Source organism: Zingiber officinale, chromosome 4A, assembly GCF_018446385.1.
Source record: "Zingiber officinale cultivar Zhangliang chromosome 4A, Zo_v1.1, whole genome shotgun sequence".
NCBI lineage: Eukaryota > Viridiplantae > Streptophyta > Magnoliopsida > Zingiberales > Zingiberaceae > Zingiber > Zingiber officinale.
The window spans coordinates 92,747,579-92,763,791 of NC_055992.1; the positions used below are offsets into that span (position 1 = coordinate 92,747,579).

Here is a 16,213-nt window from a genome sequence, read left to right on the forward strand (position 1 = left end):
TGTGCCACTCATCGATCGGCAAATGGATAATTACCATTATTTTTCTCTGGCCGCTCTGACCAAAGGGTTCTGATGTAACTCTGCCCGTAGACTGGGGCGTTGGCGCCGGTTAGATGCGGGACACTTGGGTCGCCGACAAGGATTGAGGTGGCATGAAGGCGACCAATGGTGCACAAATTGTCCCAAATAGTAGCTCGGACAATGACGATGTCCGTTCGGATAACAGTGAAGTGTGGAGAGCTGCAGCTCCTTGCTCGGGAGGAGCAGGTGTAGATGTCTTGCCCTGCTCGGAGGATAGTCGTGAACCGGCTTGGGCTGGAGTCTACATAGCGGAAATGGTAGAGCGGGAGGACGATTCTGTGCGGCGCCTCTTGCACCGTTACAAGGGTTAGCTAGAAGTGGCTGACTCAGAAGCCACCGGGATCGGCAATATCAAGGGCCATTCGGGAGGAAGGTTCGTTGTAGCAGTCGTTGCATCACTAGCTGCAGTTTGAGTTCTTCCACCTTCACTGGCTGACGCTTGCGTTCCTTCGGCGTAGCCGAGCGGATCCTCGTGGGAGCCGACTGGCTATAGGCCTCGGCTCTCTAGTTCGGCCACCGTTGCAGCGTTGATCTCGACGTCTATAAGCTTACTCTTGCCGACCAGACGTGCCCTCAACATGATGCGGGATGGAAAAAAGAAAGCAAAATAAATTAGATTCAAAGATAAAGAAAAGAAAGGGCATACCTAGGCTGGACGAAAGCCGCGTGCGGATCAGGTTCAAGCCGAACACGTAAAGGACGTCCTCCAACAACAACCAGTGAATATGATACTTCTGACCGACCAAACAGGAAGCTACCTGGAGAAAGTTTGATTAGCTTCTATACTTCCCGAGCGACGGGGGATTCATCACTTTCATCTACCAACCAGTCGGGAAGTATGGCCGCTTGGGCAAATGAAGAAAGAAGTAATGTTCCCTCCAATGCTTATTGGATGATAACATTTTATTAAAAAAGACTAAACCCACTTGGGCTTGGAACAAGAAGGTCCCCGACTCGGACAATTTAGGGTAATAAAAATAATGGAAGAGCCGAGGAGTCAAAGGAATGTCGTGCAGGCAGAACAAAATTATGACCCCGCACAGCAGTCCAAAGGAGTTGGTGCGGAGTTCGGCACCAACTGATTAAGGGAAATATGAAAATATTTACAAATAGCGAAAAAGAAGAGATGAATGGGGAACCGAAGGTCGGTAGTAAACTGAACCTTAAAAAAAACATAGAAAACCTGCTGGTGGTGTGTGTGGCCGGTCGTATGCAGATGGAAGGTCAACTTGGTAATTGGAGGGAAAATGATAGGTGGATTTCAGCTTTGTAATGTCGTCCCCATCGAACCTAGACTCGGTGGAAATATACCAGAGCCCAGGAACAGAGAGGGGGGGTTGCGAAGAACAGGCTATCGAAAATAAAGGATTCGAGAAGAAGCACCAAACAAATTCAGATGAGGAAAAGGGGAAGAAGCTTACAAAAAAACGATCGTCGGAGAAGAAGAAGAGATGAAGTGTCGCAGAGAAGGCTCGAAGATGAAAGCGCAAGGAATGAAGATGACGGCGACGCAAAGTAAGGTTTATAAATCTCACAGTCGATTGCCCTAAGCCGTCTGATCCAGGGTTCGAAAAACTAGCAGAAGATCTAGCTGTAGAATTTGAAAAGGCGTTTGTTATATCACCAGCAGATATTCGCCTATCACGTCAAATGTACGGTGGTAAAAAGTGGGGCACATGACGTTCAGCTATCGGAAGACATTAATGAGGCTTAATTAAAAGGTGTGGCCGCGTGTTCGGCCATAATGAGCAAAGATTTATACGGTCTTCAAGAAATTTGGATGACGTCAGCTACTATGAAAGGACGTTCATCCGAGGGAGCACAGGGAAAGGAGAAATTTCGCTAAGTGTTGTCGCCCATTGTCCCGATCGGCACAAAGAGTGGGTTATCACATAGCCGAGCGACTAATGCACCATCTGTCTTAAGTGGTATGATCCGAGTGGCAGTTATAAACCCAGCCAATGAAATAAAGCTGAACGGCGTATATATTTGTTTTGATCAGAAACTTGGGAGCATATATAGTCTAATCGAACTAGGAAACTACCAAAGACTCTATTGGTCCAGTCAGTCGGACTTGTAGCCTCTTTCGACTAGACTTGAGGGGGAGACTTGTGATGCGACGATAAATGAGGGCCGCCCAGCATAGGTCAACTGCCGAGGCGGAGGTCAAAGTCAAGGCGATCAATGCAGAGTGTCAAAAGGCTCGCCTATAGTGTCTGAACGGAGGACCTTATTAGGGTCGGTTGGGGCAATCAGTGTTCGATCGACAAGATACTTGTCCGAACTAACCACCCGTCCAGCTCGGGATAATACGGTAAGATAGTCAGATGCTCGGTGCGGATCAGCAGGACGTAGAGGAGACTGAAGAGCTTGTTCGATCGAGAGGGACAAGCTACTACACCCAGTCACTGCAAGGAAGAGCAGCTGAGGTCGACAGAGCGAAGGAGTCCCGATCGAGCGACTGTCCCACTCGGTCAAGCAGTTGCCTCGCTCGGCCAAGCAGCGAGACCATTGTTATATTTGTCAATATTCTTTTAGAAGATAGTGTTGCAGACGCGAGGCATTGACAACAGACGGATCGTATGGTGGAAGCTTCTACTGTCTTGTTAGAGATATGCATGTCCTGTTAAACTATAGTGTCAGAATACTTTTATGATAGGTTCTTTCATAAGACACATTGGAAGAACATGTCCATACCTCGAGGAGCGTGCATGTCACTTATCAGGACTCTATATAAAGAAGGATTCAAACACCGACGAAAATACACGTTATTTACTGTTTGTACTTATATTATTGTTGCTTCGCTTTTCTCTACATTTCTGATGACTAATTTAAGCATAAAAAGATCAACATTGAAGACATCTTCCCTAATTCAACACTAATATTATTTGTTTTATAAAGCAAGACTTCATCTATAACTAGTGCACACAATAATCATTTTCCTAACGAGCCATCTTTCCATTTTCGGACCTGAACAGATGTAATAGTGAAAAATAGTTCAAGTTGCATTTAAAAGCACACGTCTTCAGTTCCTCGCCGACCTCGGAAGGAAGAAGCCGGGCTGTGCCCTGCTTTTAAGAGCCCAACTCCTACGCTCTGCTCGCTACCATCGCTATCTCCTTTCTTCCTAAGTACCTTTTCTCTCCTCTTTCCCTTCGCGCATGGTCTTCCTCCCTCTTTTCCACGGACATTCTCTGCTCTCGCTGCCTCGGAATCGCCGCTTCCCTTTCTCTCTTTCTCACTTTCTTTATCGCCCCCCATCCATTCCATCCTCCTCCTCTGGACCATATCGCCAATTAAAGCCCACGTCCATGTGTTGAGTTGGCCGACGGATGTGATGGGCTCTGCTTTTTTATAATCACAGCCACCAGGTTGAAGAGATTATAAACTGCGAGCACGCACGCATGCCATTTCTACTTAAAAAAAAAAAAAACAGAAGCCTCTTTTCCTTCCTTGATCCCTCACATCTCTTCAACAGTGAATGAGTAGAAGCAGCAACAGCGGCAGCTCCTTCTGGTCGCAGAGGCAGATATATCGTAAGTCTTCTGTGTTCTACTGGTGTGCTGCATCTTCTCTGGTAGACTTAGGAACAGAGCAGGCATGTTAATGGTGGTCTGGTTGCTAGTTCTTGGCGAGTGTAGATAGCTGGTACATGCTCTGCAGTAGTGTCTTCATTATTAGGGAGGCACATGCATCTTTACAGGATGGCAGATGCCAACACCGAAGAAGCCCAAACCATCGCCCAAGTTTGGTGATGATCAATGATGGCAGGAAGCATGAGCAGAATTGAAGCCGACTGAGCTCTTCTCTCTCTTTCGCCTCGTCTATCTTCAAAATAGAGAGCAAATAGGCATCGTCGTCGTTCTTCTTTCTTCTTCTTTTAATGGCAGGGAGGAAAAGCATAAAAAATCCCACGCACTTTTTTTTTTTTTTTTTGGTGGCGGGTTGTTGCTGTCGACATAAATCCAGAGGACAAGGAAGAACAAATCTCGTCCATGATCCACTCTCGCTGCTCCGCCACTGTCCTTTTTCGATCCCACTCCTCGCTGCAAGCGTGACATCGAGCTCCTACCTCCTCCAACAGCGAGCACTCGCTGTTGCGTGTGCGTGGATCTCTCGTGCGCCTCCCGTCGTCGTCCTTCTTCATCGCCCCTCATCATTATCATCGCTGGCGTCCTCACCGCGATTACTTCAATTTCTTCCTCTCTTTATTTTACGTTTCCTTTTCGTTGGATTTGGGCTTACACCATTTGCACTTTTGGGCGGGGCGGCATCACTCTGACGTCGACGCTGTAGAAATTGCGCGACAAGACCTTCGATGGCCGCGCAACAGACCACAGTGACCGACCACTGCAGCCAACCCATCCCTTTCCGTTGAGCATATATGACCAAAAGAAGCTAAGGAATCGAGCATGATCAGGGAAAGCAGTGGTTGCTCCTCCAACTCGGTATTAAATTCGAGCCTGTAATGATTCCCGGCTACAGTCCATCTATGTACTGTGCAGGCCAAGACAGTCGTGCTCCAGTCACCAGCAGGGCGCGCCTTAATGGGCGAGCTTCCGGAGACTACACTCACACTGTGGTTCGTGGTTGCTTGCAGGCTGTGCGGCTGCTGAATGCTATGATTTATCCCTTGGGCTCCTGGGGAAGCGCGACGTTTGTCCTTCCCTCTACATTCCATTTTGTAGCCCAAATCCGAGTCCGCCACAAAACGACGCCATTGCAGGATTATCGTATCTACCTCCTCCATCCCCAATTCCCCATCCTTGTTCGCCACTGTTCCCTTTCTGATCTTCTCATGTCGGGATCCCACTTGCCTGCTCCTAGTTGATCCTTCTTTTGTCATATAATATCAGCGCCCCGCCCCTACCTTCTCGATATTCTCCGTCTCGCATTTCTTAATGGAGAAGAAGGTGATCAGATGGCGTGGGTCAGCATGGTCGTCTGTTTGATTCATGGCGACCGTTATTATCCACGTATCTATTTCCTACTGCTTCGCTTTTCTAATGGCTTCTTGCTTCTCCTTAATCTGTACTCTGGCTCGGATTGAGCACCTCAACGTTTCTCAGTGCTACTGTTTATACCATATCTCATGTCTCTGTCGCTGCGACGGCTCTTGTTCTGTCACATTGCTTACTTTTCGCTCTTGTTCTCTGTCTGCTCGCAGAGAGGATTGACGAATAAATAGATGCGGGTTCGCTCCGGGGCGCAATGCTAGATGCTGTAGAGAGAGAAAGGCCTTTCTTCCTCTCTTCGCCGTCGCTGTTCGCCGCAGTCGCCACCATGCCCACTCGTCAGGTGTCCAGCCAGCTCAAGGCCGAGAAGCACATCCTCTCCAAGAAGCCCGTTCAGAGCAGCATGAAGCAACACAAGGCTGACGTCGTCCCGCCAAAGGAGCCCAAGAGCGCCGATCGCCGACGAAGGAGAGGGAGAGGGAAGCCGACGGACCCCCGGCAAGCAAAGCTCGATCAGGAAGCTGCAAATGAGAGCGTTTCTCCTCCTGTTTCGAGCAAAGGTATCGCATTTTGCCGACGTCCGGGGTTTGGGCAGGAGGGCACCCGGTGCATTGTCAAGGCCAACCATTTCCTCACTGAGTTGCCCGATAAGGACTTGACTCAGTACGATGTAAGTGTGCATTTGGCTTTCAAGGGGTTGTTTTTCTATGACTCTCCGATGACGACTTCTAAATTGCAGGTGATAATCACGCCGGAAGTGAGCTCGCGGAGCACAAATAGGGCTATCATTGCAGAAATGGTACGGTTGTATAGGGAGACTGAGTTGGGCATGAGACTTCCTGCTTATGATGGAAGGAAAAGTCTTTACACAGCTGGGAGTTTGCCTTTCCACTCCAAGGAGTTCGCAGTAAATCTTGTGGAGGATGACGAGGGAACGGGATTGTCTAGGTTTAATTTCTGTTTGCTCTCTTTTCATGTTCTTAATTCACATGCTAAAACTGTGGATGAGGCTCTAAATTACTGATTTTGTGGTGAAGAGTGAAGGAGTATAGAGTTAGCATCAAGTTTGCTGCTCGAGCTGACCTTCACCATTTGAGACAATTCATCGCTGGACGGCAGACTGATGCTCCTAGAGAAGCCCTTCAAGTTCTCGATATTGTTTTAAGGGAATTATCAAATCAAAGGTGCTATTTTCTTCACCCATTAGTAAATTCTAGCTGCTGTTTGAACACTTTGTGAAAATTCTGGCTGTTAGATACATATCGGTTGGAAGATGCTTTTACTCACCAGATATCAGAAAGCCACAACGCCTGGGCGACGGTTTACAGTCATGGTGTGGCTTCTACCAAAGCATTAGACCAACACAGATGGGACTTTCACTGAATATTGGTGTGTATTTGTTGTTTCTATGATCACTGTGATATGAAGCTCCAACTTTCATTAATTATGATTGTTCAGATATGTCATCCACCGCTTTCATCGATCCTCTTCCTGTGATCGAGTTTTTAGCTCAGATCCTAGGCAAAGATGTATCATCTAGGCCATTGTCAGATGCTGATCGGATAAAGGTGTGCTTCTGCAAAAGAGTAATTCTTGTCCATGTCAATTTTTTTTTTCTTTACTTAGAACATACTGTAGGATTTGTTTTCTTCTATCAAGATCACATTACATATATAAATAGAAGAATGAGAAATCTATAGTATAAAGAATACCTTTATTGCTTGTCATCTCTCCTAGGGGATCAGGAACGATAAATCAATATATTAAAGCATACCTTTATTGCGAGCCATCTCTCTGAAGGGATTAGGTTGTCATCTTTTCTATCTCCTTAGGATGGCTTTTTATGAGGAAATTATTAATTAAAAGTGAAGAGGAACATTTGCCATCTATTCGGAACCTATAGGCCATAGATGGTTTAGATTAAATTAGGTTTACATTTTGGCCTTTTGGATCTACATAAGTATCCATCAACACATTGTGAAATGTTGTTTAACTCAATTTAATCACAGATTCTTATGGGTTAAAATAAGATTCAACTTTTTTTAACTTGATGTGAAATAAAACATTAAAAATTATAGTAAATAATGTTATCGCATAATACAAAAAATGGAAACACAAATATGAGTATATAGAATTTGAAAATCTAGTGTAAAGGACTACTGGTACAGAGAAAGATTCTGACTTTGGATTGCAAAGGCCAGAAAGCTGATAAACAATAAAAATGCTCAATTTAGGAGATAGGCATGAAAGAGGTATTGGCAATTCCCAAGCAACCTCAATTTTATGTGGTTAAGCATCTTCCACCTCTTCTGCTGCTAATTCACCCATTAAACTCAATAAGCAAAGTAATTATCTATACCCATTAACCTCAACCCTCTTTTTTAAACTGCTTTCTTCGATTAAGTACCTTCCCTTCTACTCTTGTTTTCTAGTTTACTTATCCTTCCTCTTCATTCGCTAAGTCGACTTGGCTATTTTATGTGAACTAGTCTAAAAGTAACTAGTATCATTGAGACTTCAAGCCTTCATATCAATATTCTACAAAATTACCAATAGGAATGTTTTACGAATGTAATTTTGATATCTTTTGGCTATGTTTTGTATCCCAAGTGCCATTTAATTTTTGATGTTTTCCAATAAAATTTTAGAGTTGCTTTTTCTAGATCATTATTCATAATTGGCAATGCATTGCAGATCAAGAAAGCTCTGAGAGGGGTTAAAGTAGAGGTCACACACAGAGGAAATGTGCGACGGAAATATCGAGTTTCTGGCTTGACATCACAACCTACAAGGGAACTCATGTAAGTATTACATAAAACAGTCTCTTGTCATGAATCATAAAGTAAAAAAAAGAAAGATTATTTTCTACATCACACAACAGATGGCACCAAAAGTTATGCAAAATGCTACTTGCGAGTTGTGCAATGTGATGCAAGTAGGACAAAAAGTAGTAAATCAGACACTTCCGATATATATGTTATTCTAGCCTCCTAGTTTAGTTTTGATACAGAAACTGATTACATGACTGAAATAGTAATTTTTCTTCAAAAAAAATTGACTGGTATTTGAACAGTTTTCCAGTTGATGATCAGATGAATATGAAATCTGTGGTTGAATATTTCAAAGAGATGTATGGGTTTACAATTCAGTATGCTCATCTTCCTTGCCTTCAAGTAGGAAATCAGAAGAAAGCAAATTATCTACCAATGGAGGTAAGGTTCATCAATAATGATGTTCAATTTGCCGGGTTATTTCGTCTCTGATTATGAGGCATGTAGGCTTGCAAAATAGTAGAGGGTCAGAGATACACAAAGAGGTTGAATGAAAAGCAAATTACTTCCTTGCTAAAAGTTACATGCCAGAGACCCAGAGAACAAGAAATGGATATTTTACAGGTATGTGTTTGTTTTAACCATCAATTTGAGTGCCATTGTTGTCCTTCTACTGGCCATTCAATGTATTTGACACAAAAATGTATATGATACCCAGGAAGTAGGTATTTTATATGGATTATATTAAAAGATTGCGTCTGTTAAAGAATTGATTGAGCGTTTACAGTACAGGAAATGTTTGCTCGTAAAATTAAATAGAGATGGGTAATTAAATGGATACTAAAGTTTCTGAATCTGTTTCTTTTTGATAAACATGGTTTCTAACTTGATTATTTGTTGAAAATTGAATGATTGGTAATAAAGCTATAGCATTCACTTCAACACAGATCATAGCATATTGCCTGCAATTTCCTTCTAGGTTATTTTATTTTAGCAGCATACTATTAGGCTCTTCACTGGTGGCTCACTTTGGTACATAAAATGTCATATATAGATCATTCACACTTTAACAGGGATCACACATGCATCTGAGTTTATTCTGGCTGTACTTCTTGCAATATGCGGCTATTGATGTCCGAAACAACATAAAAGTTGATAGAAGTCAAACATTTTTATACTTGTCGAGTTTATAGCAAAAGGTTAGTGTATTATTATGAACTGGCTCTTCATCTGGGAATACGTCTAGTCCTATAGATTTAAGTTACGATTGTAGTAACTGTTCGTAGAATTGTTGAAATGCAGTTCTTTTTTCTATCTTGTTCAACCAACAACCATTGGATTCTTAGTGCCAGCTAGCCATTTGTTGTTTGCGTCCAAGCCTTGGTGTATTCTCATTTGTTAGCCAAGTCGATTGACATGTTTATCCGAGCTACAATATACTTTTGTATCTTGAATTATGTTCTCTCTTATTTAGGCTAGTGTTTTTTATTGATGTTCATTTCAATGTATTGTATTGTTCTTTCTCAGACAGTTCGCCAAAATGCTTATGGGAATGATCCCTATGCAAAGGAATTTGGAATAAACATAAGTGACAAGCTAACCTCAGTGGAGGCCCGAGTACTTCCTGCTCCATGGGTAAGTGTTGCTTTTGCAGTTTTTTTTATCTAAAAGCTACAACTCACTCCACCTTTTTTTGTGATAAATAACTCCATTGTATTATGTAGCTAAAGTACCATGAAACTGGCAAAGAAAAGGAGTGTCTACCTCAAGTTGGTCAGTGGAACATGATGAATAAGGTCCATTTATTTAATCTGACTGCATTATCAACCCTTGGAATGTTAATAGGCTCGCCTACGTTTACTTGTGTTTTGAATTATGGTATACTATGATTCGAATGGAACTCGGTCTTTTAGAATATAATTGGGGAGGATGCTCACCTCAGATTATCAAGTAATTTACACAACCCTTCTGGAGCATGTATGTTGATGGTTGAATTTTGCTGTTTTGATGCAGAAAGTGATCAATGGATGTAAAGTAAGTCATTGGGCTTGTATTAACTTTTCTCGAAGTGTTCAAGAGAACACAGCTCATAGTTTCTGTCAGGAGCTAGCACAAATGTGCCAAGTCTCTGGAATGGTACAATTTTTTGGCTTTGCTTTCTTATTTATTTTCTTTTTTCAAACATGGTTAGTATAATGTAACTGCATTTTTCAACAATCATTTGCGATCTAGTTGACAAATATTCAAGGGCAATGACATAATTAGAATGATTGTGACTCTTCAGGAATTCAATCGAGAACCAGTTATCCCAATTCACTCTGCTAGACCTGAACAAGTGGAGAAGGCCCTAAGACATGTATATAATGCAGCAACAAACAAACTAAAAGGCAAAGAACTTGAGCTTCTTGTAGCCATCCTTCCTGATAATAACGGTTCTTTATACGGTAAGCATTCAAATTTTGCATCCATATCTCCGCCTTTTGATCGAGCTTTGGAACCATGTTTTACAGAGTTTCATCTGCAGGTGATCTTAAACGAATATGTGAAACTGATTTGGGGTTGATCTCACAATGCTGCCTAACAAAGCACGTGTTCAAGATAAGCAAACAATATCTTGCGAATGTCTCACTCAAAATTAATGTCAAGGTACTTTTGAAGCCCCATTAAGCTTCATGAAGTAGTGACTATCAGGTGCTTTAATCAAGTTTACGAGTTATTTGCATACTCAACGTTCTGCTAATGTTATCTATGTTCTTTCTGTAGATGGGAGGAAGAAATACCGTTCTCCTAGATGCTATAAGTTGGAGAATTCCATTAGTGAGTGATATTCCGACGATTATATTTGGAGCAGATGTAACACACCCTGAGACAGGAGAAGATTCTAGTCCATCGATTGCTGCTGTAATAAATTAAAATCTTGTATCATTTGTGCACATTGTAGAATACACTCATCAAATTTCTGTTTCTCCTTTCTTATTTCAGGTTGTTGCCTCTCAAGACTGGCCCGAAGTCACAAAATATGCTGGCTTAGTATGTGCTCAGGCTCATCGACAGGAACTGATTCAGGATCTTTACAAGACATGGCATGATCCTCAACGTGGCATCGTTACGGGAGGCATGATTAGGTTTGCATGGCTTTGATCACATTCTCAATGTTGACCTAAATTCTAAACTGGCAAGTTCATTTAACCCAACAGTTTTGTCTAAAGCTTCTCAGAATCAGTAATTTCAAATAACTTAATAATCAAAACAGAAGCCAAACAGATCTAAATGCTTTTTTCGGTGTTTTTAGGTTAATCCAAACAGTCTGCTTCAGTGTGAATATAATTGCATCTATTTTGCAGGGAACTTCTCATATCTTTTCGCAAGGCAACAGGGCAAAAACCATTAAGGATTATTTTTTACAGGTATCTGCTTGTCAATCTTCCTAGTTGAATTAAAAAGTCTGTATTTAATCAAATACACTTTAGAGTTCTAAATCTTTTTCTCAACCAAAAATGCAGGGACGGTGTTAGTGAAGGACAGTTCTATCAAGTGTTGCTATACGAACTAGATGCTATTCGCAAGGTTAGCATGATCCAGAGTACTTATTTACGCAAAGTTCTCTGAAATTATTGCTAATTATTTATAATTTTCAGGCATGTGCATCCTTGGAACCAAATTACCAGCCTCCAGTGACGTTTGTGGTGGTTCAGAAACGCCATCATACGAGGCTATTTACGAACAACCACAAGGACAGAAGTAGCACAGACAAGAGTGGAAACATCCTACCAGGTAATACAAGCATACAACAAATTTTGCATCTTTTCTGAGTCATGATTGTGAAAGAGAGATGATTTCGGCAGGTACTGTGGTTGATTCCAAGATCTGCCATCCTGCTGAGTTTGACTTCTACCTATGCAGTCATGCTGGAATACAGGTCAGGCACCTTGAAAGCTTCTACTTCTTCATGCATTTGCATAAAATTGGTGGCACTACAAAAGGATAGCTTTGTTGTTTTTAAACCTGTATTACAATCGAAGGATACGCGAAGCTAGAGTCCCTTATAGTTTTCTTTGCAGAGATAAATTATAGGAGTCAACAAGATGTGGATTTGCTGTGTGCCTTCTTGGTTTTGCATAATCCCTATAACAAGAACTTGTAGTCTATCCATCGATAAGTTTTCAAGTCACATGGTTTGCGAATGCTTATGGAGGAATGATTGATTGACAAGTTTGATGCTGTATTTGGCAGGGTACTAGTCGACCAGCCCATTACCACGTTCTATGGGACGAGAACAATTTCTCAGCAGATGAAATGCAGACTCTTACAAACAATCTCTGCTACACGTATAGTTCTTATAGTGGAAACTCATCTCTCATAATGTGTGATTGATATGCTTAGCTGACAAAAAACTTGTCATTGTAGGTATGCTCGGTGCACCCGGTCTGTATCTATCGGTAAGGATCTTTTATAAGGATAAACAGCTTGGAAAACCTGTTTTTACCAATATCGAGTAATTCTTTAGCAAAGTAGCACTTGTCTGATATTGAGTTCTCCTATTAATAATCCAACAGTGCCGCCTGCCTATTACGCCCACCTAGCTGCTTTTCGAGCTCGGTTTTACATGGATCCAGAGGTAGCTGAAAGTCCACCGCAAAGTATGCACCAGACGAACGGATCCTCTGTGAAACCCCTACCTGCCTTGAAAGACAAGGTGAAGAGGGTAATGTTCTACTGTTAAGAAAACAGCCAAGAATCTATATAAATCAGTGTAGGAGTGTAGAGAGGCAGCTTTCGACAGTTTTCAAGTATTCCGGGTTCTAACTATGCCATGAAGCCGTGGAAGGAGTTGGGGTGGGATGTATATTAATCGACTAGCTCAGGAATGTAACACAAGTATCTTTCTGCTTGCAACAGAAAGTTGTGATCGTGTACCATTCGATAGTGTTGACATAACTGCAAATGCCTGTAGAAAAGATTGCTTTCCTTGCTGCAAAACCGAAGAAGACGATGAGCAAACCGAAAACACAAGACAGTTGCTGTAAGGCAGGCAATGCACAATGATCCCGTCCGGAGACTGAGTCGGACGGAGGCTGGTCCAGGTGTCCCGATGGTTGATGGAAGGTCGTAGAAGATGATTCGGCTCTCACGGGTGGCTGACGCTGCTGCAGGACCCTGCACACACTCAGACAATCTCCCCCTTCACGTTAGAGATCGAAATCCAGGAAAAAAGTCTCCGGATCAGGCCCTCCGACGCTCAAGTCAGGTCTTTTTTCTCCAGAAAGAATAGAGAGAAGAAGAAGGAAAACAGTTGTCGAAAAAAGTGACCAGAGAGTATATGCGCATATCTGCATACGAGGGATTCTTCGCCTTTTATGCCTCCCTTTTTTGGAGTCTGCCATCATGTCAGAAAAAACGTTAGACGCTGGGCTTTGTCGCCTAATTCCGGACACCTGTCGTGCTGCTATTTGTTGTGCGAGCATCTTTACGTTTTGGAACCTCCGCCTTCGTACATGGATTTTGTCTTGTAGTGGGGGACAGCTGGCAGGCTACTACTGGTTATGAGGGCATCTTTTCGTTTTAGGAATCTCCACTTTCGCCCGCAGTGTCGATATGCAATGACTCTCCTCGGCGGACCGTTGAGATTCTCCGCACTCGTATTACTCAGTTCTTCCGATCCATTGTGTCCCTGCACCGGCCTGCACCCGTGGTCCGCATTTCCGGGCCTGCACCCGTGATTCGCATTTCCGGGCCTCACCTCCAGTTCTTTGAATCGCAGGCCTGCAGATCGGATTTCCCCTAAACAGCCTTGCCGATGCCGACCTGTATCCTGCACTTTGTACTTCCCAGCCCCCAATCGCAGGTCTGTAGCTCGGGCTGCTTCTGATCAGCTCTGCCGCTTCCGACCCATTGGCCTATATTTCCAGTTCCTAGAATCACAGGCCTGTAGCTCGGACTTCCCCTAAACAGCCTTGCCGATGGCGACCTGTATCCTGCGCTTTGTACTTCCCGGCCCCTAACCGTAGGTCTGTAGCTCGGCCTGCGCGTCCTGCCCGCCCGCGCGGCGGCCTATGCCCAGCACCTGATCGAGAAGGTCCCGCCCGACCTGTCGAAATTCCTGATCGCGCCGATGCCGGGCCTGCTCGTCCGCCTCGACGTCGCCGAGGGCGACAAGGTAGAGGCAGGCCAGCCGCTGCTTGCCTTTAACCGCCCCGTCAGTCTGTCCATTGACTGCCGCATCACCTTGACTATCGACCACCACGTCCTCTTGACTTTTGACCGCCATATGACTTTGACTCTTCTAACCCTTTCCTCATGGGCCCCTCCATTACCAACCGTATCAAAAGCCTCCCTCACAAGTCTAGTCGAAGGAGGACGACAGTCTGACTGACTAGACCTTCGCACCTCTCTACGACGTCAGCATATCTCTGAGACCTCAGTATATCTCCGTGCTTCTACCTCAGCGCATCTCTGTGACCTCAGCATATCTCTGCGCGCTCTGCTTCCTGCGTCACGCACCAACTTTTGTATCGCATCGCCTGTGCTTTCACATCAACCTTTGTGTCGTGTCGCCTGGGATACCATGCCTCCTTAATTGCATCGGCAGTCGCCTGGGGCACCGTCCCCACTCACTTGCTTTGACTCGGGCACCCACCTTCTTTATAAAGAGCCTCACGGTCACTCTTTTACCCTATCCATCTCCTTTCTGGCTCTCCTACTTGCTTTCTTTCTCCCTTTAATATGCATTCTCCTTCCTCTGACGAAGTTGATCAACCGCACTCCCAAATGCAGATAAATCAGCTCACCTCACTACTTGTCGCGAGAGAACGCGAATTGGAGCGCGTGTCTCAGGATCGGGATCGCCAGAAGGCTGCCCTGCGTTCCATGGAAGATCAGTACCGTCTGGCGAAGCACTGTGTGCATGCGGAAAAAGGGAGGAAAGAGGAATGTCAGGCTAGCCTGCAGCGCCAACTTAGCCTCCAAGAACGCTTGACTCAAGAGCATGAGGCGGAGTCATCCCTTCTTCGTACGTGCCTTGACGTCAAGCAAGACACGATCGCCCAGCAACAGGCGGTCATCGACTCCTTACGTGCAGAGCTGGCACGGGCTCAGAATGCCCCTGAGTCTCCCGACAGGTCTTCACGTGGAAGTGCTCATTCTCCATGGCCAGTCCCTTCCACGAGTTAAGGCTGGTCTTGGGGATAGTTGTCTCAGTGGCTCCTTTGTCATACGGCGTTCCTGCTTGTGGCCTTGGCTATATCATCTTCTTGCTGAACTATGCTGCTACCCTTGTATTTTGTCTTTTTCCAGCCTGATCTCTTCTGCTCAATTTTAATCCAGGCAGCATTCATAAAGAAAAACTGGCTTGTATGTAAGAAACCAAAGTCGCGTCATGCCTCGTTTTTATGTATGGAAACTGATACAAAGCTTTAAGAATTAAAACTGTGATGAACGCGCAGAACCTGATTTCGTAGGTAATACTGACGCTCTAGGAGTAGGGTAGATGACGTTCCGCATCCTTTGCCCTGCGTATTTGCTGCATATTTGAAATTTGCGTAAAGTAAAGCTGACCTGATTATGGAAAACGCTCCGCTCAAGGTGAGGCATATCCCTCAGAAAGGTAGTCAGGCATAGGCACCGAGCTCGCTTATGATTTTCGCAGAGGAGTTGATTTTTGATCCCCGCGTGGGGGCCGACCTGAAAGGTCGTTGGGCGTGAGGACAGAGCTCACTTTCGATTCTCGCATAGGAGCCGACCTGAAAGGTCGTTGGGCGTGAGCACAGGGCTCACTTACGATTCTCGCATGGGAGCCGACCTGAAAGGTCGTTGGGCGTGAGAGCGGAGCTCACTTATAACTCGTGACCGAGGCGAGAGTGGGATTACCGACCGAAGGTCGTTGGGCGTGAGCACTGGCTCACTTATAATTCTCGCATGGGAGCCACCCGAAGGTCGTTGGGCGTGAGCAGAGCTCACTTATAACTCAGACCGAGGCGAGAGTCTGGAATCGACCTGAAAGGTCGTTGGGCGTGAGCACATGGCTCACTTTTAATTCTCGCATGGGAGCCGACCTGAAAGGTTGGGCGTGAGAGCAGAGCTCACTTATAACTCTGACCGAGGCGAGAGTTTGGGATTACCGACCGAAGGTCGTTGGGCGTGAGCACGTGGCTCACTTTTAATTCTCGCATGGGAGCCGAGAAAGGTCGTTGGGCAAGAGGCAGAGCTCACTTATAACTCTCGGAGCGAGAGTCTGGGATTACCGACCTGAAAGGTCGTTGGGCGTGAGCACAGAGCTCACTTATAATTCTCGCATGGGAGCCGACCGAAGGTCATTGGGCGTGAGAGCAGAGCTCACTTATAACCTGACCGAGGCGAGAGTTCTGGGATTACCGACCGAAGAAGTCATGGGCGTGAGCACGGGGCTCA

General features: G+C 44.6%; 1 protein-coding gene across 1 annotated transcript; it reads left to right on the plus strand.

The window, feature by feature from the left end:
- Window positions 1-3,125: 3,125 nt before the first annotated feature.
- LOC121970170 (protein argonaute PNH1-like) lies at window positions 3,126-13,073 on the plus strand. Its single transcript, XM_042520686.1, has 23 exons — window positions 3,126-3,617; window positions 5,249-5,706; window positions 5,776-5,984; window positions 6,074-6,220; window positions 6,292-6,425; window positions 6,495-6,604; window positions 7,731-7,837; window positions 8,110-8,248; window positions 8,315-8,431; window positions 9,335-9,442; window positions 9,532-9,603; window positions 9,821-9,943; window positions 10,092-10,251; window positions 10,332-10,453; window positions 10,571-10,708; window positions 10,790-10,932; window positions 11,152-11,214; window positions 11,311-11,374; window positions 11,446-11,581; window positions 11,653-11,726; window positions 12,041-12,135; window positions 12,215-12,246; window positions 12,364-13,073. The coding sequence occupies exons 2-23, from the start codon at window positions 5,293-5,295 to the stop codon at window positions 12,528-12,530; spliced, it is 2,874 nt and encodes a 957-aa protein (XP_042376620.1). The 5' UTR covers window positions 3,126-3,617; window positions 5,249-5,292; the 3' UTR covers window positions 12,531-13,073.
- The last annotated feature ends 3,140 nt before the right edge of the window (window positions 13,074-16,213 follow it).